This window comes from Squalius cephalus (genome assembly GCF_949319135.1).
Source record: "Squalius cephalus genome assembly, chromosome: 21".
Classification (NCBI taxonomy): Eukaryota; Metazoa; Chordata; class Actinopteri; order Cypriniformes; family Leuciscidae; genus Squalius; species Squalius cephalus.
The window spans coordinates 28,117,270-28,144,682 of NC_137142.1; the positions used below are offsets into that span (position 1 = coordinate 28,117,270).

At 37.8% G+C, this 27,413-nt stretch overlaps 1 protein-coding gene across 2 annotated transcripts; it reads right to left on the reverse strand.

Annotated features, from left to right (window-relative positions):
• Window positions 1-530: 530 nt before the first annotated feature.
• ccar1 (cell division cycle and apoptosis regulator 1) lies at window positions 531-26,909 on the reverse strand. 2 transcript variants are annotated; one of them, XM_079855347.1, is made up of 26 exons: window positions 26,841-26,909; window positions 25,598-25,755; window positions 25,147-25,319; window positions 23,899-24,048; window positions 22,344-22,376; window positions 21,986-22,182; window positions 20,904-21,030; window positions 20,670-20,783; window positions 17,047-17,233; window positions 16,818-16,959; window positions 16,021-16,176; window positions 13,033-13,258; window positions 12,830-12,943; window positions 11,081-11,247; window positions 10,148-10,358; window positions 9,073-9,156; window positions 8,044-8,232; window positions 7,767-7,958; window positions 7,157-7,375; window positions 6,643-6,778; window positions 6,470-6,558; window positions 6,234-6,380; window positions 5,166-5,289; window positions 4,876-5,061; window positions 1,802-2,007; window positions 531-1,688 (listed from the first exon to the last, which is right to left on the reverse strand). In XM_079855347.1, the coding sequence occupies exons 2-26, from the start codon at window positions 25,707-25,709 to the stop codon at window positions 1,632-1,634; spliced, it is 3,738 nt and encodes a 1,245-aa protein (XP_079711473.1). In that variant the 5' UTR covers window positions 25,710-25,755; window positions 26,841-26,909; the 3' UTR covers window positions 531-1,631. The 2 variants fall into 2 exon arrangements, with proteins under 2 accessions (XP_079711473.1, XP_079711474.1); XM_079855348.1 differs by lacking the exon at window positions 20,670-20,783.
• Window positions 26,910-27,413: the final 504 nt, after the last annotated feature.

The window sequence follows — 27,413 nt, forward strand, 5'->3', positions numbered from 1 at the left end:
TTTTTTTTTTCATTCACTTTACTGTGTATCTTGCTTTTAAATGCTGTGTTGACGGCTCCTATAGTGCTTTCTGTCCATATTATATATTTTACAATAATGTTTATGTATAATACATTATTTTATTATAATATTTAACATCATTTGTTTGAATGTCATTTCAAACCCTAACCCTAACCCATTTTGTTGAGCATAAATTCCCTGCTAACAGCAAACCTTATCCCCTTTCAATTCGTTGTTGTTGTTCATTAGCCTCTCTGCTGCCCTCAACAGCTCTGGAGCACCTATGACAATTATGTGATTTCACTGCTGGATGATACAAGCAATTCAGAGACAAACATCCTGCAGTCAACAAACTAAAACAATTTACATATTATCATAATAAAGTATAATTGTAGATTTCCCTCATAAAAAGAGCATGCACGATTCCTCCAGTCCAGATCAAACAAATGTTGCCATCTACTGGGATAAAACGGCATTGCAAAGTTCCCAAAACCCATGCAAATCCAAAACAAATGGAGAAACCCAAAATTCAACAGTGAAATGTTAAAATGAAGCACTTTATTTATTTTCATTTACTGGGACAACCATAAAGTACATCCAGAATAGAAAAATAATATGCACTTGGTTGCTTTGGGCTCATTTCCACTCAGCAGAAACCACCCACTGCAATCATTCTGCTCTTTAGTGGGCCAACAACAGGAAAAACATAAAAAACTAGAGAATTCACCGCCTTCCAAACAATCCCAGATAACACACTACTGGAAAAACACACAGTATCCAACTCACACTATTCTGACACATTACAATCACTCTGATATAAAGTACCCAGGACTTATGGACAGGACCTCAGTCAGTGCATCTTTAACAGGGTAACTGCCTTGGTTTTGTTTGCAACAACAAAGAACATGGCCCCATTCACACAACGCTACCCTGGTAGGATTACACAGAGATCATAGAACGAAGCATCAAGATCAAATCAAATCAAAAAAAAAAAAAAAAAAAAAAAAGTCTGAAAGAATATTATTCAGGAATTAAACTGATATGCATGCGCTAATTTAGATGCATGCGCAGATGAGACCAAAACAAAAAGGTATATTTAACAAAACATATCACTGTTTGTCATGGGAACAATGAAAAGGAATCAAAAAGCAGCTCCTTGTGGATCCCTATAAAATCCTAATTGCAGTTTGATTTAAACATAAATAACACTTTTATTGCTAAATAAACTCTGCTAATAATTCACGTACTGGCACAAGTTATGCATTATTTCAACAAGGAAATATGCTGATAAAGCAAGACATGTTAAAATTACTAGCAACTGTTGAAAAAGGCCAAAAAGCTTAAGTAGATTAACAAGTAACCAAAAACTTTTACATAATTCAAACACATTATTTAAACATAAGCTTGTGAAATGTAATCATTTGATTCTGAACAAATTAACTTGTCAAATAAGTATTTTTAAATACAGAATTATGAGGAAAAGGAGAGTTCACCTCCACTGTCATTAAAACTCTGTACACAAAACCCCCCCCAAAAAAATCTAAATTAAATTAACTTCAGTATTGTGTTAGTTTTAAGCTTATTTACATATTCGAAGGGAGATCATATGTGGATGAGCAGGAGAGGAAAGTTCATTCATCTGAGCCATTAGCTTGAGTTTTTTGGTCGCAGTCTTCTGAAGGGTCACCCTGCATCAAAAAAACAAAACACTTATACATTATTTATTTAAAAATGCAGAACAGTTTCAAAAGTCCTTCTCTCCATTTACTACATTTCCCCATGGTAAATAAAAGGTTCATACGTTTGATAAAACCCCCTGTATCTCCTTCATGAGGGTGTCGAGGCTGGACACTGTGCTGTGGAGCTGCTGTTCAAAGCTGCCTTTCTGCTGGTCTGATGATCTCAGGTTGTTCTCCGTCTCTCTGAGATTGTTCTTCACTTCGTCCAGCTCCCTCTGAAGGCTGCGGTTAGCCGTTTCTAGCTCTGACGTGTGCTTTGAAACCTCCTCTACAAAACAAAAAGTTTCGATTAACACAGGTTACAAAAATGTATTGTTTATCAGTTTATGGAATTAAATCATAGTTGATTAATTTCCACCAAATGTTCTTTTTGTAAAGAAAATAAATGACAAAAACAATACTTTTCAAATAACACTGTGTTGTCAAGTTTACATTGAGGCTATATACAGTGCTATGCATAAGTTTAGACACCCATGCTAAAGTTGACTAAAAAGAGGAATAAAAAATCATCTTTTGGAAATTGAACTTAATGCCTTCATTTAAAAAATTAGGAAAATTCCAACCTTTAAGGACACCAATTTTCTTTGTGAATGAATAATGTATCGTAAATAAATAAATGTTCTTCCTTAAAATACAGGGTGCATAAGTTTGGACACCCCTATGTTAAATTCCCATAGAGGCAGGCAGATTTTTATTTTTAAGTATTTTTATTTTTATTTTTTTTAGGATACTATGCATCCTGATAAAGTTCCCTTGGCCTTTGGAATTAAAATAGCCCCACATCATCACTTAGCCTTCACCATACCTAGAGATTGGCATGGAGTACTTTCCATAAGATCATCTCTCAATGCAAATCAAACTAGCTATTAGGCTAACTGAAATAAAACCATGCCAATCTCTAGGTATGGTGAAGGCTATGTGATGATGTGGGGCTATTTTAATTCCAAAGGCCAAGGGAACTTTATCAGGATGCATAGTATCCTGGATCCATGAAGTAACTGGCCTTTAAAAATAAAAATCTGCCTGCCTCTATGGGAATTTAACATAGGGGTGTCCAAACTTATGCACCCTGTATTTTAAGGAAGAACATTTATTTATTTACGATACATTATTCATTCACAAAGAAAATTGGTGTCCTTAAAGGTTGGATTTTTCCTAATTTTTTAAATTAAGGCATTAAGTTCAGTTTCCAAAAGATGATTTTTTATTCCTCTTTTTAGTCAACTTTAGTATGGGTGTCTAAACTTATGCATAGCACTGTATATATATGGTCAGACACTTGCATGACATTATTATATTAAAGTCCAACTGAAATCAAAATTGACCCTATTTACTTTGTTAGCGCATATTACTAGTCTTGTGGTGAAAAATTAATCCGTGCAAGTTAACACACAGAAAAAAATTGTTTGCCGTCGTAATCTTTAATCGAAGTCTGAAAAGTTACTTCCGGTCTGAAATGGCGTTCCTTCTCTGATGATGTAGGTTTGACGGCTTGGGTTGAGAAACGCTTAACCGCTCCCCTCAAACCGTTAGTCTGCTATGAGTGAGAGATGGAGAGGAGGAGCGCTAGAGTAAAACCCTACCCTCTGTTCAATATTCCTTTTCACTGGGAAATACGTCACAACACTGGAGAAAAGTCGTTTGCAACTTCCGGTTCACGCGGACTTTAACATTATACCCAAATCAAGAGTTTTTTGTCCAATGAATTTCAGACATACGTGTTCTGTCTGTCATTAGAACGGCCGCATCTGAGGCAGTTTTTCGTCAACTTTCAGGTTCTAAAGTTTATTGCAGCTACAAAGGGGCTTAGTTTTGTCTGTCTTTTGGCCAAAATAGCATGTTATTAAAGATGAAGTGCTTCACACAGGCTGTTTAAGACAGTATTGGCTATGACTCAATGACAAATGCTAGACTAAGACACTCTTCTCTGCTGAAAGCTACTTTTAAAAGTAATGCATTACAATACTGCATTAGTCCCTAAAAAGTAACTAATTGCGTAACTAATGTTACTTTTGCGTTACTTTTCTCACCTGGGCTGGGCTTGCTTGATTGTTATTTAATAATAAAAAAGTTATATTTCCGGAAAATGTAAAGGCCATTTCACACCAAAAGTGAAATGATTAAGCCTCAGGCTGAAGGAAACACAAATTCACGCCTGTATAGTAGAGGACATTCGTATGGTTGAACTGGATCGTCAGAGGTCAGCAGCAAAGACATTGGTTAATAAAGTGAGATTAAATACATAAAGTATATTTGTGTTATTTAGCATATTTAATTATTGCAGGTTTGCATTTCATTGTTTTTATTCATTTTGAGGAATACTGAGTCTGTTTTTGTGCAAGTGAGATGAGTAAATGCATGCTCACATTTACTCTAGAACTACAATAATCATCATGTTTTCACAGCGCACACAACGCCTCTGCCTCTTACTCCTGATTTCTCTCAACATGGGGACAGGAGAGCAGTCCGTCAATAAATTGGAATAGAAAGTAACTTACATGACTTATTTTTTAAAAAAAGTAACAGATATTACTTCACTAGTCACTTGAAAAAAGTAATTTGATAAAAGTAATTTCCCCCCGAACATTGTTTATATAGTGTATATATATTCTTGAGTAACAAAAACACTGTACATATTCAAAACCAGTTCTTTATTTATACTTGCATTGCAAACAAACAGAGATCCAAAATGTGTGTGGGTATTAATTCAAGATTGAGGAGGAGTGGAGTTATGAGGTTTTACCCACAGTTTGTGGGTCCAATGAAGTTACGAGGTTTAGTCACAAATTCTCTTAATACTTTCATTGGTTAAATATTTGCAAAACCCACAGACTGGTGTAAAGGGTGACCAATGTAATGATTTATGAAAAAAATTAAAATGGCGAAATATGGATAGGAGGTTTGCGCCCGACAGCAACGAAAAAGTAATTTTAGTGGGAAAAAAGTAAAGAAAACCTAATTAAAAAAAAACGCTAAAAAAAAAACCCGTAAAAGACGTAAAAAACGTGAATTGTAAAAGCACAACTTGAGTTTTGATATTGACTAAAGTCTCAGTGACCCAAATCAACACCTCTTCATAACAATCAGACACACTTTTTAAAACACACAATGAAAACGAGACAAGTGAGATTGTTACCCATTTTAGTGTCCTGCTGCATGAGCTTCTGCTCAATTTCCTCTCGGGTTTTCTCACTCTTCTCCAGCTTTTGCATCATGCTTCCCACGTCCACCATGGCTCCCTTGTAGTCGATCAGGCTACCTGACCCACCACTCTCCTCCGATTCCCGCTTGATCTTCTGACCAGGCAGCAAGATTTGGTTACCTGTGGGTGCACACAGAGGGTTTCAGTCTACAGTAAACTCATGGACATATGCTCTAGTGTTACAAATAAGCTTGTCTGTTCCAGCCATCATCCTCTTTGCACACCTAAAAGGTTGTCTATTTGCACATCAGAGGTCAATGTGGGGCTAGGCTCATCCTTAGGCCTGTCCGTCAGCTTGCGATAATGGCAGGACTCTTTAACCAATGGTTTGTTTAACAATTTCTTCACCTGAAAAAGAATACAAACAAGAAACGTAGTATCAGATTAGTCTGGTGATAAATATTGTATATATATCTTGCAAATACGAAATTGAAGGTCATCATTGCTTACATTATATCTTATTCTCTTACTAATATAATAGTTAAACTGAATAAACAAGAAAATAATAATACTAATAATAGTAAAAATAATAACACTTTACAGTAAGGTTTTATTTGTTAACATTATTTAAAATGAACTAACATGTACAATACTTTGTCATGTAGAATTTATTCATCTCAGCTAAACTCACTAATGTTAACAAACGAGACCTTATTGGAAAGTGTTACCAATGATTAATAACACTTATTTTTATTATTAAAAACAATATTAAAAACAATAATATATTTGTTACATTACATTATTATTATTACTATAATAAAAATGTTACATCGAATAAACAAAATAACAATAAGTGTTATTAATAAGATTAGAATTAATTAACAATATTAAAAACAATAATTAGTTAATATTACTAATATATATATATATATATATATATATATATATATATATATATATATATATATTTATTTATTTATTTATTTATGTATATATATATATATATATATATATATTCAGATTATTATATATTATTATTATTATCCACTATAAATTGAATTTTAAAAAAGCTAAAAGAAGACTGCTGTTAATACAAGCAATTTAGATAAGATATGGAATGTGAAAAAATTCGGTGTTTTTCCAATGAAAACATTCAAATCCACTCAATATTTCTCTTCATTTTCCCCAGGGAAATGAATGAGCAAGTTGGGCAGATTTTAAGAAATATATAAGCATTATAATGAGTTAATAACTGGAACTTTCCAAAGTTCCAAAACTTGGAACTGGAACTTTACAAACTTTCCAAAGTTCCTCCTCAAACCTAAATGTGAAATACTGCACAGAAGCGGCACCTGAGCTCTGGAGAGATGCAAGCCCAGTGTGTACATGATCTCCTCCAAGTCCTTCTCCAGCAGGTAGCCGCAGTGACTCTGGTCGAAGTACACAAAGGCCATCAGCAGATCCTTGTTAAACGTCACCATCTGCTTTTTCTTCTCATCCTACAGACAGAATGAAATATTAAAGCATAGCACTCCTCTCTCTATTAGAAATATTTTGTGCTGTAAAAGGAGATCTGTTGTTAACTCACTTTATCTTTAGATGATCTCTCTTTGGATTTTCGGTCATCCCGACGATCGTCTCTTCTGTCCCTGCCATTGGAGTCTTCGTCATCTTTATCTGAGGAGCACAAAGGATTAGTTTGAATATTTTCATGTCATGAGGATCCAGGTGCATTTGCTTATGAAACAGTGTGACCTTTACCATCGTCATCATAGTCATCTGCTTCTTCTGCCTCCAAGGGGTCATATTCATCAGCGTTGTTGTTGCTGCTGCCATCTTCGTTATCATCGTCATCTTTGGATTCTTCTCTCTTAATACCTCTCTCTTTCTCCTCATCCTTTACCAGGGAGACACAAATTGAGGGGCATAATGATTTATTCATATAATGCTTGAAAATGCAATACATTTGAATAAATCACAACGCCAAAGCGTTTAAGGAACATTTGAATGAATCCCAGAACCAATCCAAACAGGGTCCCCACACTGACAAATCTGTGTGAATTTTTTCCATGTCTTTTCCAGTTGTTCATGATGCCCAAAAAAAAGTATGAAAAAAAGTCTAGGTGATGAAAGAACTTTTGGAGTCAAGTGTAACTGGCTCAATGCTGATCAATATCCACTACAGACATTTTTATTACTTTTTAAGATCTTAATAAATTTACACGACTCTTCCAGGAAACTGCTTTAAAAAAAAATCATGGTCGTTGGAACCCACCTTTCTCTTCTCATCCTCCTCTCTCATTCTCTTTGTGACCGGCTCTCCATTTTCTTCATCCTTCTCCTTCTTTACATCCCTCCGTTCTGCCTCTTTTTTAGCTTTCTCTTTTTTATCTTTCCTCTCATCCTTGCTAGGAAGAGAAGCGAATGCTTTGTAGATCCTATAGCCGAAGTCTCGTTGAAGCATCTCGTTGAACAGTTCAGCAAACAAAGACACCTGAAACAGATGCCAATTATTTATTTTTAGTATCATTGACATTCTATTATACTTTTTTTATATTTTGAATTAGATTTTATTTTTACATTTAGTTAATGTTTTAATCATTTTGCTAGTTGATTTTTATGTTTTTTTTAGTACATCAAGTTAAACTAAATGGCAATGAGAAAATCTGCCTTGGGAACTGTTTATTTTATTTCAAGTTACAATTTTTTAATTTTAGTGTAGTTTTAATTGTGGATGAATATTTTCTGAAGGTTACGTGCCTCCTTTCCCTGATTTACAAAAGCATAGCTGAAAGTCAAGCGAAATGTCCTAAAACCTGTTTGTAGTTTATAGGTAATAATTATTTTAAAGCAATAATATGCAGCAATTACGCAGTGATCCTCACCTCAAAGGAGTGCTCTTTGTTATCCTCCAGTCTGTAGTCCAGGAGCACACTTAAGGACATGATGCTGCAGTCAAATTTGCCATTCTTGGCAGCCCAGTTGGGGTGGACGATAATGGTGGGCTCATCTGGAAGAACATAACGTCTCTCCCTGCGCTGACGTTCCTGCTCCTCCTGACGCTTTCGCTCCTCTTCCTGAAAAGATTTTTTTTTTCATGTTTGCATGCAGTTGATTTAGACAGGCTCTCAATGATAGCAGGATCCTCTGGTCTTCTCTCACCTCTCGGTCATCCTCCAGTCTGCAGGACTCATCCTCCTCCACGCTAGGAGGTTCAGGTTTCTCCGGCTCCTTGGACTCCTCCACCTGCTCCTCCACCTTCAGTTGTTTAGTGAGGCGAGCGATCAGCTGTGACTTCAGCCCTTTAGAGCTCAGTGTACGGCTCTCCAACTCTTTACGCAAGTCATTGACCTGTGTGCAATTAAGTTTCATCATCAAATATCAAATTTTCTTGGTTTATATCAAATATACTACCATTCAAAGTTGAGGTCGCTGAGTTTTTTTTTTATGTTTTCTTTTGTACTCACCAAGGCTGCATTTATTTGATCAAAAATACAGTCAAAACAGTAATATTTAGAAATTGTATTTTACATAAGTGTTTTAAATATTCATTTAAATTTGAAAGATAATTTAAAATTTCATTTATTTCTTTGATGGCAAAACGGACTTTTCGGCATCATTTCAGCATCTTCAGTGTCACATGATCCTTCAAGAAATCATTCTAATATGATGATTTGCAGCTCAAGAAAATTCTTACTATTATCAATGCTGTGTTATTATTATCCAATTTTTTGTGGAAACCATGATACGTTTTTTTAGGATCCTTTGATGAATAGTTCAAAAGAAATAGAAATCTTTTGCAACATTATAAATGCCTTCAGTGTAATTTTTGATTAATTTAATGCATCCTTGTTTGCTAATAAAGTATTAATTTATAAAATGTTCAGACCTCAATCTTTTAAAAAATGTACTGTATATAGTTTGCAGGGGTGTATATATTGTCCAATAAAATGCTCAACCATAAAATGTCCACAACAATTACTTTTGCGGGACTGTGACTAAACGAAAAACTATTGCTTGTTTTAAAAAACAAGCCTTTCTGCTGAAATTTATAAAGAATGTTTTATGGTGTCTGTCTATAAAGTACATAAAGACCCCATGAAATGGAATTTAGAGAATATAGATGTACAAGATGACAAGACGATGAAAAGTTTGGACTGTAGCAGATAAGCTGCTTGTGGAAAATCTCACCTTCATGGATTTCGGATCAAGCTTCGTCCAGTGAGTGGGCGTAGTGACTTCTTTTGAATCATCTTCGTCCTTATCCTCCTCCTCCTATGCACGTTAAGAGAGAGGGAGAGAGAAAGGACAACAGTGTTAACACACCACTCTTGGACAAAGGAGTTTTCTGAAACAAAAGTTGATCCGTGCAAGAAGCAAGGTCACAACTGTCTCTCATTGTCTCCTCCTACTGAGCTCTTGATTGGGTAAAAAAAAATTCCCACTGCTAGGAAGCTCTATAGCTTTCAGAAACAGATCCATATCCCACTCATCAGCCAATCAATGCCAGTTCTGTGGAATACAAAAAGATAATCAATGACAGTGGGTTTGAGAGATGGACATGGGACAGATGCACTCAGAGAAGGTCTCCAAACCCTATGTCTACGTTAATTTGGCCCATATATACTCTTTTTAGCTTGTTTTCTTAAACACCTAACCAGAACTGTCCTCGGGTAAACAATCTCCCTGGAAAAATCACATCCACAAAGGGTCTAGACACAGTCCAATCAGAGAAAAGTGTAAATAAAATTAAAAGAGAGACAGACAAGAGACAGAACTCAGAGAGTTCGGCAGATATCGAATTTCGAACAGGAAACAAAACAATCTAAAAAACACACAAACATCATAAACACAACTGGCTCTCCAGATTCCAGCATTATTTTATCAATTGTTCTCATTGATTAATGTATCAAATTTCAGATCAGATTTGTTTCAAGTTTGTTGGAAGTTTAGAGTCATGTCAATCAGGCCATCAATGGTGTAATCGGCAGAGCTGGAAGCTGTTTTACCAGTTGATGCAGGTGTCATAAAGTAGAATCTAAGCTCTTCCGCTGTGTGTGAGACTGCGTGACAGAGGGAGAGCAGGAGGAAATGGGGTGGAGGGTCAGGGATGAGACAGGGATGAGAGGAAGGGATGGTAAAAGTGGGATCTGTATGATGCCTGTGATACTTGTCTGTTTCTTTCTGTGTTTTTTGAGTGTTTTGTTTGTCTATTCCTGTGCCTGTGAGAAGCGGAAATGAGAAGAGAGGGATTAGCGTTCAGTGCCTGTTCTCCATCAGCCTCCTTCCGTTCAGCCAAGAGTTTCTCTGCCAGCTGCTCCTTGAGTCCACGGGACAGCCCCTCCCACTCTGAGCGGGTAGGAAGACAATGCCAAACATCCGGGAGAAATAAAACCACTGTCTCCACATGTGCGGGGACTGTCCGCCCTTTGTGAGTCTCCTCAGGGCGGTGATAGCGTATCTCTGCAAAACGATACCTGTCGCAAAGGAAGAAGCGCGTTGGAAAGAAACATTCTGTGAGACATCACCCATTTCCCCCAACACACACACACACACAGAAAGCTGCGATCCCCTCGACCCCCCGAATGAGACGCATATGAAAATACAGTCTGCGGAACTCCACGGGGGGTTTCTCAAGATGAACGGCAGCCACGCATCAGGGAGGTCGACAGACAATATCGACAGCTAAACAAAAACTACAATGACCCCTCCTCCCTTGCGGCAGGCCCCTCCCATCGGCACCCGTGAATCTGAACCGGTTGCTCGTGAAAGATAGCTTATGAACCCCCGGGGGTGTGAGAGAAGGACAGATTCAGACACAGTGAAAGCAAGTTAAATATGTAAGATATTTAACACAAGGCAAAGGTCAGAGAGAACAGAAAGTAACGATGGCGGCGACGACTCCTCTGGCTCTGCTCTCGGAGCAAAAGAATCAATGCATTCACCACATATATAGATATAGAGGCAGGACTGCCACACACATTAGCATAAACATTGCAAAACAAAATTTGAGAAATAAAAAAAAAATCAAAATTTATGAACACAAAAGCATCAAACATGTCAGGAGATACACTGCTGTATCAAAACCATGCAGCGTGTCACAGACTTTAGGACGTTGTCTGCTGGGCCTTTTTTTTTTATATTAAAGATGCACACATGGAGATGCGTCGGCACAAATCGAGAAAGGAGCTGTACTTACCACTGGGTACATAAACTCAGATCAATGCCTGTCAGAGCCTTACAACAACGAATGGCTGTCTTTATAAGGACAGAGGCATCTTTTTCCGGGTCGGCCCCGTCCAAAGAGGGAGACCAATGACCCCCGATGGCCATGGCCTCGTCCTTGCCCCGCATCCCCACCAGGAACTGAAAACAGAGGAGTTCAAATGGGTTACGCAAAACTGGGAAGATGCTGAGCGCTCTGAAGGTGGCGCTTGTGGCGGACACAGGGAGAGACAACATCAGATACGCTTATTCCACACAGCAAAGCATTCAGCAATGGAATAGGACAGACATCACAGTCAGCTCCCCAACACCATTTGAAACAGCCAACATCAAACACAGGAATGGACAAACATCTTTCAGTGTCCAGGGGAACAAGAAATTTAATGGATTGCAAGTAAAAATCCCATTCAACATTTGATATTTAGCAAACATTTCAGACAGAGCTAATATGAGCTGAGAGGTCAGTAAATGATGGTATACACACTAATGTTTGAAAATCTGGGGTCAGTTTATTTTTAGATTTTTTTTTTATTCAGCAAGGTTGCTAGTAGAGACATTTAAGTTACAAAAGATTTTTATTTCAAATAAATGCTGCTCATATTACAGCACAACTGTTTTCAACATTGATAAGAAATGTTTATTGAACAGCAAATCAGCATATTAGAATGATCTTAAGTGACACTGAAGACTCCTTGGTGAGCATACGAGACTTCCTTCAAAAACATTTTAAAAATCGTACCAACTCGAAACTTTTGAAGAGTAGTGTATGCAGTCTGTGGCCTTTTATTGTTACTGACACTGAACTTTTTTCAAGAATGTATAAATACTAAATAATACATACCAATGTTTTTATCAATCATTTATTTATACTTATTCTTTCTAATATAATAATTTATTATATAATTAAAAATTATTAGCATTAAAATGCAACTTTAAAATAGTTAAATTGGTAAAAGGAGTGATAAAAGGGGTGTTAAAAGTGGTGTTAAAATTGGTAAAAGGAGCTTTTGCAGTGGTATTAAAATTAAACTATGTACTGAAACTACAAAAATGTTAGTATTATGACAACACGTATGACATGTGCGTCATTATGGACAGAATAAACTGGATGTGTTGAACAATTTCAAATTTCTTTCTTTTTCAGTGCCTGACAATACAGGAAGCTTTAGTGCAAGCAAAGAAATGTAAAGAGATCTTAAACACATATGAACCAGCAGACCTGTCAGGAGTCTTAGTTTCCCTTCTCTTTTGTGCAAAAAAATATGCGATATTGAAATATTATACTATGCATTTCATCATTATGAATCTGCTCCAAATGATAGGAAATGTAGATGTTGCTCATTAACTGGTAAAAAGAGTAGTATCTTCTGGCACTCTTGGTCACTGTTCTTCATCAACACCACACAAAATGTGAACTAAATAAACTATACAGTTAACATTCATAACCTATTATGATCAATAGATATTTGATTATCGGTTTTTGCAAGAGGCTAGATGATGATTTCTGGTACAGATACAGACATAAAAGACAAAGTGATTAAATTACATAATTTGCAGTATTAGAAAAGCTACAGTCCCCGACACTGTAATGATGTCCATCCCTGTGAAATATTACAGTATAAGTGCAAAATAATTTACAATAAATAGCACATAAGTAAGCGATTACATAATGCAAGCTGATTACACAAACCTAGTTTGTTTGTTGCAGTTAGTAATGTAATACCTTGATGAGCCGGGCAGGGTGCTGGAAGGTGTCTCTCAGCTCTGCTGGATCTTCTGCCAGAGCACAGGACTTATGATACAGCTCATCTAGACTAGGGTTGGCCAACAGCATCACCTATAACATCAATATTAATCATGACTGTCAAAAACCACTGAATCAAACCTGGAAAAAAGTATTAAATTATTAAATAAAAGATGCCTTACCTTTGCGCTGTAGGTGTGATTGGCGTCAGGTGGGTCCAGCACGGCCGTGTTCTTCACAAGAGAGTCCACCTCTTTATGCATGATGTGAAAGTTACAGTAGTTTCCAAAGTTGAAAGGTCGTGTTAAGGGGAAGGCATCCACCCAGGTAAACACAGCATCAAAAAAGTCACTGGGGATGTAGAGGCTCTGATACCTCCGCCGTAGCTCCATCACATCACAGTTAAAACTGCAGAGAACAGAAACATGCAGTCACACACCAAACATACACTTACATACTTAAACATTCATCTGAACAACTCATCTCAAACTTCTGTAAAAAACCATGTCACAATAGTTAACTTCTAAAAGAATGTCTCAAGACCTTCCCTATTTTGTTTCAGTCTGTTGTGCTCTGAATGAAAGTTTAGTGTCCATGCAAGACACATTAAACTTTATTTGTACTTTTTTTATTTTTGCTGCTTTTCTAAAAATCTTTCTTTTCGCCATTACCACAAACAAGCTACGTAGCTGCTTGAATCTGATTGCAGGAGCTCTAGGTTACCATAAACGTAAGTGGTGTGCCATTGATTGCTGTTGAACGGCACTGAACATGCACTTTGGCCAAAACAACTTGAAATATATCATTATTCTTAACTTTTCATTAACTTCAGTAGGCTGCAGTGATGCGCGGGTTGATCCAAAATGAGCGGGTGCCTACGGTCACCCGCGGTTACCCGTGGTTACGAGTCATCCAAAAATATTTTAAATGAAATTAGGGTCGCGGTCGGTCGGGTCGTTTGAAATAAAGATGCCAATTAAACCTTTGTAATTTATATAGTACTAGACACAATTTTCATTTATTTTTCATTTATTAATTTTCAATTTTGAAATACATAGGCCTACACTTTATTGGCTGAATAATTGGCGCGAAGATGACGCACAAGCTCAGTCTGCAGGTAGAGATGGAGACGGCAAGAGTAAAGGTGAAGACTGGGGAGTGGAAGCTCCGCAAATACACAAATAGAAAGAGCAAAGTGTGGGAGACATTTGCCGAAATAATGAAAGATGATGACCAAAGTGCTGGGTTTGTCATGTGTACTTCTTGCGATGCTATTTACACATTTGATAACCACAAAACTGGCACGACCAACCAGGCACGGCGCCAGGATTCCAGTTTTGGATGGGCCAGTGGGTGGGCCTTAAATTAAAAACATTAAATTTAAAAAAATGTTATCCAATCACTGCTTAACCTAATAAAAAAATATTGACTAATATAGCCTACTGTTATATTATCTGTGCGTATACATAATATAGATTTTAATAGCTTGATGCTCTTTAAATATTTTGTTGCATTGTTAAAAGTAAATCTGCGATCGCTCTCCATGGTTCTGACCAAAGAAGAGCGCTTTGGAATCTCCATTACTTATCATACCTGGGCTGCATTTTCCGATAACGTTGTCTCTTAGCGAGCTACGAAGACTCTTAAGGTATAACTTAACTAAAGGTATACTACCACTAAAGGTATATCATTGCTAGGCGTCTTCAGGGCTATCATCCACTCGCGAGGCAGAGGCGCTGAAAGGCAGAGGCGCTGGCGCCCTCCTAGCAACGGCGCTGTTTTTGGTAAAACATGATTTTGACCACTTCATTAAGTTTTGTTTTATAGAAAACTCTTTTTAAAAGATTTTCGTTTGTATAAATTGTATCTTAATTTTGATCAATGTTTTATCAATCAATTGCCCGTATTTAATAAATAAGAAGCAAATATATAGCAGACAATGTAATAAGGCGCCGGCACGATCACTTGCATTGCATGTGAACTGGAGGGCGCCGAAACTCAGTTTGTGCCTCACAGATTTGAGAAATATAGGCTATATATTACAGAAAGCTTGAAATGTCTACTTTTAAACGAAAATATTCAAACCAAAATAAATAGGCTATGATTACGTAATCCGAAATGTGCATTTCTCTCTGGCGTTCATGGCGAGTCCGCATCGCCAACTTCATCTTTGCAGCGACACAGAAAACACCAGTTAATTACTAAACAATTAAATGTCTCCTTGCTAATTTAGACACATTCATAATCATTACTTTAACCGGTTCTTTGTGGCAAGCTTTATGCGTGCGGTCATAACGCTTATTATAATGTAGGCTATAGCCTATTTAAGTAATTAAATTAATAGAAAGGGGCGATTTGTCCACGAATGGCTTAAATGAACAACTACTAGTCGACTAGAAAAAAAAAATTAGTCGGAGGCAGCCCTTATTCCACATATTTTCGAACCAGCAGGCCATTCTGGGTTGAGCGAGCGACCCTACGGAATGAGTGAGCGGAGCAGAATATTCAGAAATGCGCTCTCCGCTCACGAGCTCTGATCGGAACAAACCCGAACCTCACTGTCTGCTGAACTTGCGCAGAAACATCAAAATAGACATAGCCAGCTTTTTAAAATTGTTTTTAAAACTAAACATTTAGACTATTTTAGTACAAATTATGAGCTTATTGACGATTTTTTATAATTCTTGACAAAATTAGAATATATTAAGTTATATTAAGACGCTACGATGAGCATTTACTACTTTTAAAAAATGCGGGTCAGGAAGCGGGTCGGGTACAATATTTTCTTTTTTTGCGGTCCGAGTTGCGGGCGGGTTAGTTGAAAACATCGGTCGGGTGCGGTTTGTTTATACATTGACCCGTGCATCACTGGTAGGCTGTACAACAAAGGAATTGTAATTGGCTGATTTTTCTGAATTTTCTGGATTATTGTCTTTGTACTACTTATACTAAATTGCTGATATTTGGTAAAAAAAAAATGACCTTTCTATATATTTTTGACATGGTAACATTAATGTTAAATTATTGCCAGGACCTGTAGAGAAACAATTTCATTCTCCCATGTCTGAGCTGAACTCAAGTGAACAAAACAAAACAAAACTAAATAAATTGTGCCTCATTTGCAACTCAAGATATCTGTCAAGATACTTCCTCTAAAACAATTAACTTACCCATCGAGAGAGAATTTGGAGAACTGCACAGTATATCTTGGGACAACTCTCCGTGGCCGTCTTGGAGAACGTTCTCTGCGAGGAGACCGGTCTCTCGAACGTTTTCTTGTGGGTGAACGTTCTCTTGATCTTCTTCGCTCTCTATCTCTTTCCCGACTACACAAACAGAGGGAAAATAAAGAATGAGCATGTAGAGCAAAAAAAATAAAAATATTAATACCCCTTTTTTTTTGGGTTGCACCTCAGAAAAAGCTATTCTAATCTCAGTAGGGATGTAACAGTGAGGAACTTTTCACACCAGTAAATTGACAACACCGGTATTACAGATAATACCGGGCAAGGTGGGGGGGTTATTGAATTTGTGATCACGTGTTCTCGGTATGGGGAACGGCGGTACTGACTGCACATTTTACACGATTAGATATTTGTCAATGACGCTCAGGATCTGTTCTGCACCAAATCTTCCGCCATCGTCTTATCAGTCATCTCTCCTTACGACATTCACATGATAAGAGAAATCTGTCTCCTGCTGAACTGCACTGTATGGAGCAGAGCTGAAGCTTTCAGTTTATAACTGTAGCGTCCATTGTCCAACTAAATGGTTTTTATTTCTAATTTTATTTCTATTTGACTCGCTTAATCTAGTCCTAACTTGTAAGTCGCTTTGGATAAAAGCGTCTGCTAAATGACTAAATGTAAATGTAAATGTATTTCTATAAAAAGAAGGTGGTTGGCAAGTAATGTAACACAGACTACAGCAGCCAGCCTAACTCTTAGTTGTATGTTTGAGTGCTGACCTGCGGTCGTCCTTTCTCAGGATGAGTTCTGGTCGGTCATTGCGGCTGGGGAAGCGGGGTGAGGGGTCCACGCGCCTCATTTGTTGTGGCTGAGGCATCATCCGCACCGGGGGCTGTAGCAAACCTCCTGAGAACACAGAGTCTACATATGGCAAAAACAGAGAAACGGGAGATCAGATTTGATTCTGTAAAAGCGTGACTCTGCAGAAGGTCGAGGGGGTTGATGTACCTTTAGGTGGTGGCTGGGGAAGCAGTGGCTGTGGTGGGTTCTGCAGCAGTGGGGCCAGAGAGGCAGCTGAGAGCTGGGCCTGCAGAAGAGATGGAGGAGGTCCCTGGGCCGGGACGCTGAACGTGGTGGGCGGGGGTAGAGACTGCATCATGGTGGGACCTGGTTTCATCATGTTCGGCGGCTGGCTCTGAGAAGAAGAGACGGAGCAAAAGAGATGGGTTTGCTGGTATGTATAACCATCAAGATTATAGTGCAGTAAAATCCCAATATCATTTTAATGAACTAGTGCTTGACTAGAGCTGGGCGATACAGTTAAATCTATATCGCGATTTTCCAACATTAACGATATTTTGACCTCAAAAATCATGTATTTAACCTGACATGTCTCAATGTATAATTTAAGGTAGTAAATTTCAACCAAACTGACATTGTTTTTGTAGAAATTAATTACATTTACTAATTTATTAAGATTAAATAAATCGACTAGCTCTAGTTCAGACAACAAATCAACATATCAACGTATATTAATTCATCAAAAAAAACATCAAAATGTTTATGACAGCTTTAAACTCGGGGCTATAAAACAAGCCTTTAAATAAATAACATTAATCCGTCTCCAATACAAAGTTTAGATAACCTGTTTTAAAGGATGAGAGGAAAAGGAGCCTAAATGAGTAAGAAGCACTAAACCCAGTACAAAGAAAATAAATGGTTAGAAATAGCTGGAGACTGAGGAAGTAGAAGCACTGCTGTTACCATTTAACACTTTTGGCCCCTGTTGAAAGAAAAAAAAAAGTTTCTTTCAAGAGAAAATGCAAGGCAAGCATTCTGGGCTTTTCAAAAGAGTCTCAAAATTATTGTTAGTTACATAAAACAAAACAGACAGGAATCTGCATTTGCTTTATTATAATGCACCAGCTCAGTGTGACGTTTGTGTCCAGGTGTAGAGAAGTATAGGTAATTCATGATCATGTTTAAAAATAAATAAATAAAAATAGCAGTAGTAACAATACCAGACTTTGTTTTTTTGTTTTTTTTTTATAAACAGTGTTTGTTTGATAAATATTTGCATGCCATTATTAGGGCCCGAGCACCGATGGTGTGAGGACCCTCTTGGAATTGCTCTGTTTATTATTATTATTATTATTCTTCTCCGCATTGAATTGCATTTTTGAGGGCCTAAACATGCTCGAAAACTCACGAAACTTTGCACACGCGTCAGAACTGGCGAAAATTTACATCTGATATAGGTTTCAGAATTGGGCGGGGCAAAATGGCTCGATAGCGCCACCTATAAAAGTTCAACGGAGTGCGCCTCCCGCAACGTTCCACGTACGTGCACGAAATTCGGTACATACATGTAATGACCTAATACCTACAAAAAAGTCTCTTGGAGCATAGCCCTAAACACAACAGGAAGTCAGCCATTTTGAACTTCCTCTCAGATTTTTGTGCAGTTTTTGCCATTTTCAGGCCTCGTACTTTAACGAACTCCTCCTACAGTTTTAATCTGATCATCTTCAAATTTGGTGAGTGTAATCTTAAGGCCTTTGTGACGTTAAATTGCGAAGATCTTGAGTTTTCGTCAAAGGGCGGGTCCTCGGCGGCCTGACAAATTTCGATGTTTCGCCATGAAACAGGAAGTTGCTGTAACTCAGGCATGGAATGTCCAATCTGCCCCAAACTTCACACGTTTGATAAGAGTTCTGTCCTGAACACATGACCATGCTCATATTCAGTTACAGTCATAGCGCCACCTGCTGGCAACAGGAAGTGACGTTTAACACTGTTCTTGACTCCTAATAACATATAAAAAAATGCCAGTAGGTGCTAAACATCCTACCAACATACTAGAGACATGCTAAAACATGCTAGCAAACTCTTAGCTAAGTGCTAAAGCATGCTATTATTGCAATTAAATAGGAATTTGCTGTAACCCAGGCATGGAATGTCCAATCTGCCCCAAACTTCACACTTTTGATAAGAGTCATGGCCTGAATACATCTACATGAGAATGTTCATTTATAGTAATAGCGCCACCTACTGGCAACAGGAAGTGACATGTTTAACACGTTGATGCCGTTTTAGCAACATGTTAAAAATGCCATTGAGTTCTAAACATGCTAGAAACATGTTAAAACATGCTAACAATGCTTAGCTAAGTGCTAAAGAATGCTAATTCACTGAAACAGGATGTTGTTGTTACTCAAGAAGGCAATGTCCAATCTGCGCCAAACTTCACACTTTTGATAAGCGTTCTGTCCTGAACACATGACCATGCTCATATTCAGTTACAGTCATAGTGCCACCTGCTGGCAACAGGAAGTGACATGTTAAAAACTGTTGTGGACATATAAAAACATATAAAAAAAGTGCCAGCAAGTGCTAAACATGCTAACAACATACTAGAAACATGTTAAAACATGCTAGCAAACACTTAGCTAAGTGCTAAAGCATGCTATTGCTGCAATTAAATTGGAATTTGCTGTAACACAGGCATGGAATGTCCAATCTGCCCCAAACTTCACACGTTTGATAAGAGTCATGGCCTGAACACATCTACATGAGAATATTCAGTTATAGTAATAGCGCCACCTGCTGGCAACAGGAAGTGACATGTTTAACACGTTGATGCCGTTCTAGACGTTCAATGGTTAAAAATGCCATTGAGTTCTAAACATGCTAGAAACATGTTAAAACATGCTAACAATGCTTAGCTAAGTGCTAAAGAATGCTAATTCAATGAAACATGACTTTGTTGTTACTCAAGAAGGCAATTTCCAATTTGCACCAAACTTCACACGTTTGATAAGAGTTCTGTCCTGAACACACATCCATGCTCATATTCAGTTATAGTCATAACGCCACCTACTGGCAACAGAAACTGACATGGTTAACACAGTAATGAAGTACTAACCACATAATTATTGTGTACTAAGCATGCTAGAAACAGACTAAACATGTTAGCAACACTTAGCTGAGTCATGAAGCATGCTATTATCACCATTATACAAAACATTTTGTAACTGACTTTGACATACTCTTACTATATATACCTCCTTAAATGTACATTTCCCAACCATGCTCTGTCTTCCTAAAGCCACCGAGTGTTGATGGCACGGGTGCGAGGGCCCTTTCATCGCTGCTTGCAGCTTTAATTTTAATTAAATTTATTAACATTTAAATATATTTTGTTTTGTAATTAGATTAATTAGGGTAAGTAGTGTTGATCATTATAAAAGGCAAAATTTCACTGTCTGGTATTTTTACAACTAATATTTTGGTATGAAACTCAGTATGAAATTTAAAGAAAAAAAAAATAGATTTAATAATTAGTTTGGGTAACAAAGAAATTACACTAAAAACAGCATCTACTACAGCATCCCCCCATAAATACAAAATTCTTTAAGAGAAAAATGTTTAATTACAAATCCAACAGTTTGACAACAGCTGTGAGCTGTAATACAGGGAAGGGTGAGAAAGCAGCAATAGAAACCCAAGGACATGTGACTAAAGCCTGTTTGTGAGACAGGAGAGTGGAGGAGCGGATCAAGCAGAAGATAGAGGGGAGGAGGAGGACAGATTGGGGATTTGGGGCACAGGGGTCAAGTGGCGTGGGTTACATTTTGTCTTGAATCCACCGCAGAATGCATGTCAGAGTAGCGTGGCATTCCTGCATCAGAGTAAAAGCTGGACAGCTGTGGGGAAACCTGAGGTAAGGGCTGAGGCGGCTGGTGCTACATGGAGATTGAGAACACAGGAATCAACAGCAGCATCATGACATCATGACTGTGGACGCAGAGCCATATCAGATTGTATCTGCCAGGGATCCATTCGGACCACGTGGGTTTGCTTACCGTTTGGTTGTGCAGCTGAGGTAAAGTTTGAATGCGCTGGGCATTCCATTTGAAAGGCATGTTGGGATTGTAGACCGCTTCCACCAGAACACGATCACCGACTTGGGGCGTTTTTCCCTTAACAGCACTACAAAAACACACACAGAAATTACACACCTCATCTTTAGGCTGCGTTTACACAGGCACAAAAGATCCGATTTTTTACTGACGTCTGATACAGATCGGAATTTGTTGCACATGTGTAAACGAAAAAAATCCACAAGACAAGAGATCCATTTTTTGTTTTGTTTTAAATCAGATACATATCCAATATCTGGACATCTGTACTACGTCTAAACCCATATATATCCGACACATTTGGCCAGAAAGATGAAGCAAACATGCCTGTATGTGCACGCACAGCTTTTTTTATTGAGGTGGAAACTTTTTATATATGTAAGAAATGGCACACAGAAACATTCAAGAGCATAGAAACCGGTTCTCATCCTCTGCCCTGTGAATTTTATAAATAAAAAAGCTTCGCAACTGAAAGCTACATTACATTTCTTAGCAACGAAGTGATAACTTTGCTGTTTTTGTATAAACTCACAGCTTCACCATTGCATTAAGTAATTCTCACGTAATTCACAGGTAATTCTCTCTCGTTAATTAATTCGAAATCTTACCACACTAACTCCAGAATTCTAGATCTAACGAACCGTAGATTAAAAAATAACAAACTAATATCTTCTAGTTTATATCCGTTCAGTCAAATTTGCGCTACAAATATAACAGCAAGTAATCATAGTACCACCTGTCGTGAATTGTAAATAAATTATATTGGCTATATAAAGCACGGACATTCAAAACCCAAGGGTCAACCATGTCGCATAGCAAGCGAACACCAACAGACTCATTTTGGGCGGGGATTAATGTAAACACAGATATCGGATAACAGTCGTGTCTGAAGTGCATGCAAATAGGCAAGACATAAAAATTGGATATGGTCAAAAGATCAGATCTGTGCATTAAGACTTGCAGTGTAAACACAGCCTTTAAAAGACTGATTCACAACTCAAACCTGCACATTTACTATAAAGCACCTGAGCTGAAAGAAGACATCCTCATCGACAAAGCCGAAAGTGTCATGTAGCTTGCTGACGACCCCGGTGAAAACACGCTGTTTTTGGGGTTGGGTCTGCTGCTGGTGGCTGGAGCGGGGGGTCGGGTAGGACACGGTTATCTGCGCCGTCTGCTGTGGGTTTGACAGGCTCAGGCTGGTGGGCAAGGCAACAGGGGGCTGCAAAATACACACAGCACCACTGTTAGGACATAAACTCGTCATATCTGGCAATATTAGGGGATCTCTTGCTTCGTTTTACACATTTAAAAATGGAGAGATGGGCTTTTCCAGAAAAATTCAACTGTGATGCAAATGCAGAAGTTGGAAACAAGGTGTACCTGTGATAGCAGGGCTTGTTGGGGCTGTGGAAGCTGTCAGAGATAAAGAAAAATCAATATTCAGAGTCAGTATAGATTTTTTGGTAGCACTTTATTTTACAGCACGTGCACTTACGTGTACTTACCCAAGAAACAACTGGGTAATATAAGGTAATAACATGGGTTAAGTTTAGGTTTAGGAGTAGGTTCAGGGTTAGTATGTAGTTATTACCCAGTTATTGCAATTACTATAATAAGTAAGTACATAATATGTACATGGGGAACAGGACTTTAAAATAAAGTGCTACCGATTTTTAAATGTTTTTGTAAGACGTCCACCAATGCTGCATTTATTTGATCAAGAATGCATTTAAAACTGTAATATTGTGAAATACTATTACAATTTAATAGCTGTTTTCTATATATTTCAAAATGCAATTTATTCTTGTGAAAGTAAAGCTGAATTTTCAGCATTATTATTCCAGTCGTCAGTATCACATGATCCTTCAGAAATCATTCTAATATACTGATTTACTGCTCAAGAAACATTTCTTTAATATTATCAATGTTGAAAACAGTTGTGCTGCATAATGTATATATGTGCAGCAAATACTTTTTTCAGGATTCTTTGATGAATAGAAAATTCAAAAGAATAGCATTTATTTGAAATGGACATCATTATTTATTTGTAAAAAAATCTTACTGATCCCATCAGCTTTTTTAAAACCACAATTAAATGAAGGCACTACAGATCAGAAATAATATGATCTGAAAAGTACATGGTATTTGGATTCACAATCAGAACCGACTACAACTACCAAGAGTGAGACAGGAAGTCAGTCCTGAGAACTAAATGCAGAAAGACACCGCAGCACTTTCTCGATTAAATGCTCTGCTGACTGCAGTCCTTTTAGTTCTTCTGTCATGGTGTATACAAATAATGCACCTGACAGGAGCTTTTATCCAAAGAGACTAACAGTGCATTCAAGCAAATTGAATTTACCAGTACATAAATTCACTGGGAATCAAATCAATGACCTTCTGATTTCACAACGAACAATACTGACAATCTTCATGATAAAACTAGGGCATCAACTAGCTTTAGAAAAGCTAAAAGGTGATGTGAAAGAGGAGGTGTGGATGAGAGTGAGCTAGGGATGCACCGATATGAACATTTTGGCCGACACCGATAATTCTTTATATTTGAAAGCCGATAACCGATATATTGGCCGATAAAGCTTAATCAAAATTTTTATATAATTTTGAGAGCCTGATTACAAAAACAAAAGTCTGTCTCACCATTAAAATCCATGTCCCAAGCACACAATTCTAATGTTCTCATTATAATTTCATGTAGCCTAAGTGATTCCAACCATATTTCAAGCAATTCAAAACCATCATGTTGAACAGTGCGCATCTGAAGTGTCTCAACTGAAGGAAATAATCCATTATTTATCGGCTTTAATATATCGGGCAAATTTTCTTATCAGGCCGATAACATTAAAAATCAACATATATCGGCTGATATCGATATGGTAGCCGATATATCGTGCATCCCTAGAGTGAGCGCGTGTACCTGATGTGGGACGTTGTAAAGGTTTTGAGGTGGAGGTTGTGGCGGGGGGCCTTGAGGTGGCTGCTGCTGCTGCTGCTGTTGTTGCTGCTGCTGCTGATGCTGCTGCTGCTGCTGCTGCTGATACTGCTGCAGGGCTGAATTGATCTGCGACTAAAATAAAACACACCAGTGACTCAAGACCGCTCACTGCAGGCTGGGGGAAGGGCTCAGATTACAGCACTCCAGCACTGAACATGCTAGAAATGCAGATGAGTACATTTCAAAATGGAGGAGGAAGCACTTTATACACTGAAGGAATGAGATAATGTAAGGTTTAGGTGCCACTGTGCGGTATTATGTGCACAGAATATACTGTATAATTAGAAATTACAACTATTTTTGGAAAATAAGTACTATACTAGCTATAATTCCACAGTAAAAGATGTCAGCATTGTTGCTTTAAACAGTAGTATGTTACTGTTGTCACATTTAATAAATAACAGGTACTATACTAGCTATTATTCCACAGTGAATGCTTTAAACAGTAGTATGCTACTCTGTCACATTTTGCATTAAAACCATTATTAAAAAAAAACAGCAAAAGCCACAGTAATTGCTTCCAGTTCATTCATCAAATACTACCATTTTTGGAAATGAATAGGTACTATAGACCTTATGTAGCCCCGCCCCTTTTCAGCGCTGCGCTCGTTGTCTTTTGCTCGTTTAAAATCTTCCCAGTCTACTGACATTTGTTAAGACATCTGCTTTAAACATTACAATCCTCATGATAACTTTCGTTAACTTCACAATAAGTAAATCCACTTCACCAGCTAATTACTCCTCGACAGCGATGCCATAGAAATATACAGAGCGACCGCAAAGGAAGTTCAAAGACAATAATCTAAAGATGGCTGCTCGCTTGTTTCTCTGGCGCATGAGGTCTATACTAGCTATCATTCCACAATAAATGCTTCAAACAGTGGTATGCTACTCTTAATTCCCAAAACAATTAGTCAAAAACCTGTTAAAAGTCAGTGTAATTATTTATAGTTCATTCGTCACACTGGAAATCAAAAGGCAAGCATGTTGCATTGTGGGATACAGTATCACATTCTGCTGATTGTTATCTTGTGGAAATCCGGGATAATTTGCATACTGTTCACATAGTTTACATACTGAAGAAATAAATAGTAAGTCTAACATGTTAGTATGCTATTCCAAACATAGCCAAAGGCTTTATTGTGTAATTTCTCCAGTGGTGGATCTCACCTGCTGTAATGCAGCGGCAGCGGCTGCGGCGGCCTGTTGCTGGAGTGCTGCGGTCTGCTGCGACAGCTGATAGTTGGCAGCTGACTGTGAGTTGAGGGAGGCTGCAGCTAAAGCAGACTGCTGAGAGTACATCGGAGACGCTCCCAAGAGGGACGGCTGCTGTACTCCTAAAGCTATGGGAGAAACATGTGATATTGTAAGGACACTGTAACTGCTATCGATAACATTCAAACAAACACAAGCAAACTTTGACCTGCCAATGTAAACTAAACAAAAACATCTTGAGCTTTGACCTTCACAATTAGAGAGCTAGAGCAACAGAAGCTAGAGAGGAAACTCTCTTTATTCATGCATGTTTAGACTAACAATTAAGATCTTTTTATTGAATGTAAAGTAGTGCCAATAATGTAAATCAAAATACATGTTTATGTAAGTATTTATGATGACTTACAATGTAAACTGTTCAGGTCCAGGGACTGTCCTGAGTGGCCTGGTTGTGATACCGCTGTTGCGGCAAACTGGGCCGCCCATGGAGGGTTCTTCTGCCCCCCGAACTGGGCCATGGAGACCTGCTCACGTTTTCTGCTGGACCAGATGGTGGATTATTTCCTGTGGGGGGGCGTTATTCAAAATTAATAAAATTGCAAGCTCAAAACAGTACAAGCATAAAACTGGATGGACAGGAACTAAGATACAGTAGTTGTTAAATGGGCTGCCTGCCAAAGCGCCAAGAAAACACTTCTGATTACCACAAGACAAACAAAATCAATGGTTACTGATCTTTGTAATTTCAATAGCTCACATTGCCCAAGACTCAAAGGGCCCTCATTTTTAGGTTATATCTTTTATATTGTACTGCTGCTGCAAAGATGCTTGTTTTTAACCTTTCAGAAACAGAGAAATCGACTGTCCTTAGATTAAAATAATAAAGCTTATGATTATTCTCATGATTTTTTTTTTTATCATTCTAAATTAAAGTAGCTGTAAAGAAGATCTGTATAATTTACTGACAAATGAGAGCTGTGTTTGCAAGATTGTTCATTGAATTTAAATAACTTCAAGCTATCTTGAGAGCCAGAGACTCGAAAGGCACATGCTGTCAAGTTAGGGAGTTAACTAGATTGAAACACAGCCAATGCGCCATCTGTCAACTCCAGAACACCAACAGACTGTTTACAACTTCTTTCTGCTTTAAAACCCTGTCTAAGTCCAGATCCAGCAGTGAATAAGCCACATTCATGTCCTCCTCACCAACACTGTTTGAAGACTCAGACAGTCACTTTTAGCCAATCTTTTATCTGCACTAGCTTAGCACACCAACGTATTCTCAATGCAAGCTAAGCAGCTAACGGAGCAACACAACAACACTGCCCTAACAATTTAAATCCCCGTATTATCACCCTAAACAACTATGAAGTGTATTAACTCCAACTAAGCAGCGGTCTCAAGTTGTAGTGTGTAAGTCACAACTGTGCTGACTGCAGTGTTTTGTTTTTCAGCAGTGCTATCTGATTCGGGCCCTCGAATGAGCACACTGTCTAGGTTTCTGTCCGTGCACTTTTTATTCTCATTTACACCTCAGAAATGTATACAGTCTACGCAGCATAACACAGTGCATGACAAAGCAATAATAATATAACAAAACTTTAGTCGATATATGCGCATGCAAACTAGCTGTTATTGTTGCTGCTTACCCGTCGTCCTCTCTTATTCACCGGTTGAGACGTCTGGATGTAGCGCATGCGCAGATCGTTTGAAGTACATCAGCGCATTACTGATCCAGGGTCGGGTGACAATAGATAAGAAAAACCTGACAGTGGCGCACACTGACGTGAAATCAAATAATAGGCCTACATAACACACACAAATGAAAAATAAATAACACACACATAATACATAACAATAACACCAACGGTTTAGTTATATAGCTAGCATATATACCATAATCATTATTATTACTGGATCGTTTTACTTAAAATCATATTTTATCCACTCAAAATGCATTATATGAAATCCAAAAGAATTAGTTGTCAGCGTTTTAGACAAGTTGGGACTTTAGACTGTTTTAGAAATTGCACTTTTTTTCATCATGCTTTGTTGCAAAATATTTCCAAACTATAAAGAAGTAGTAAACAAGCAAGTCTGTAAATGTCCACCGAAAGGTTCATTTTTAGCTTTTAAGTTTCCATTATATTAATCCCTTAAATTCCAAGTGACTTTGAGACTTGAACACTCTGTAAAGTTTTGCTGTTGAACATCAAATAATG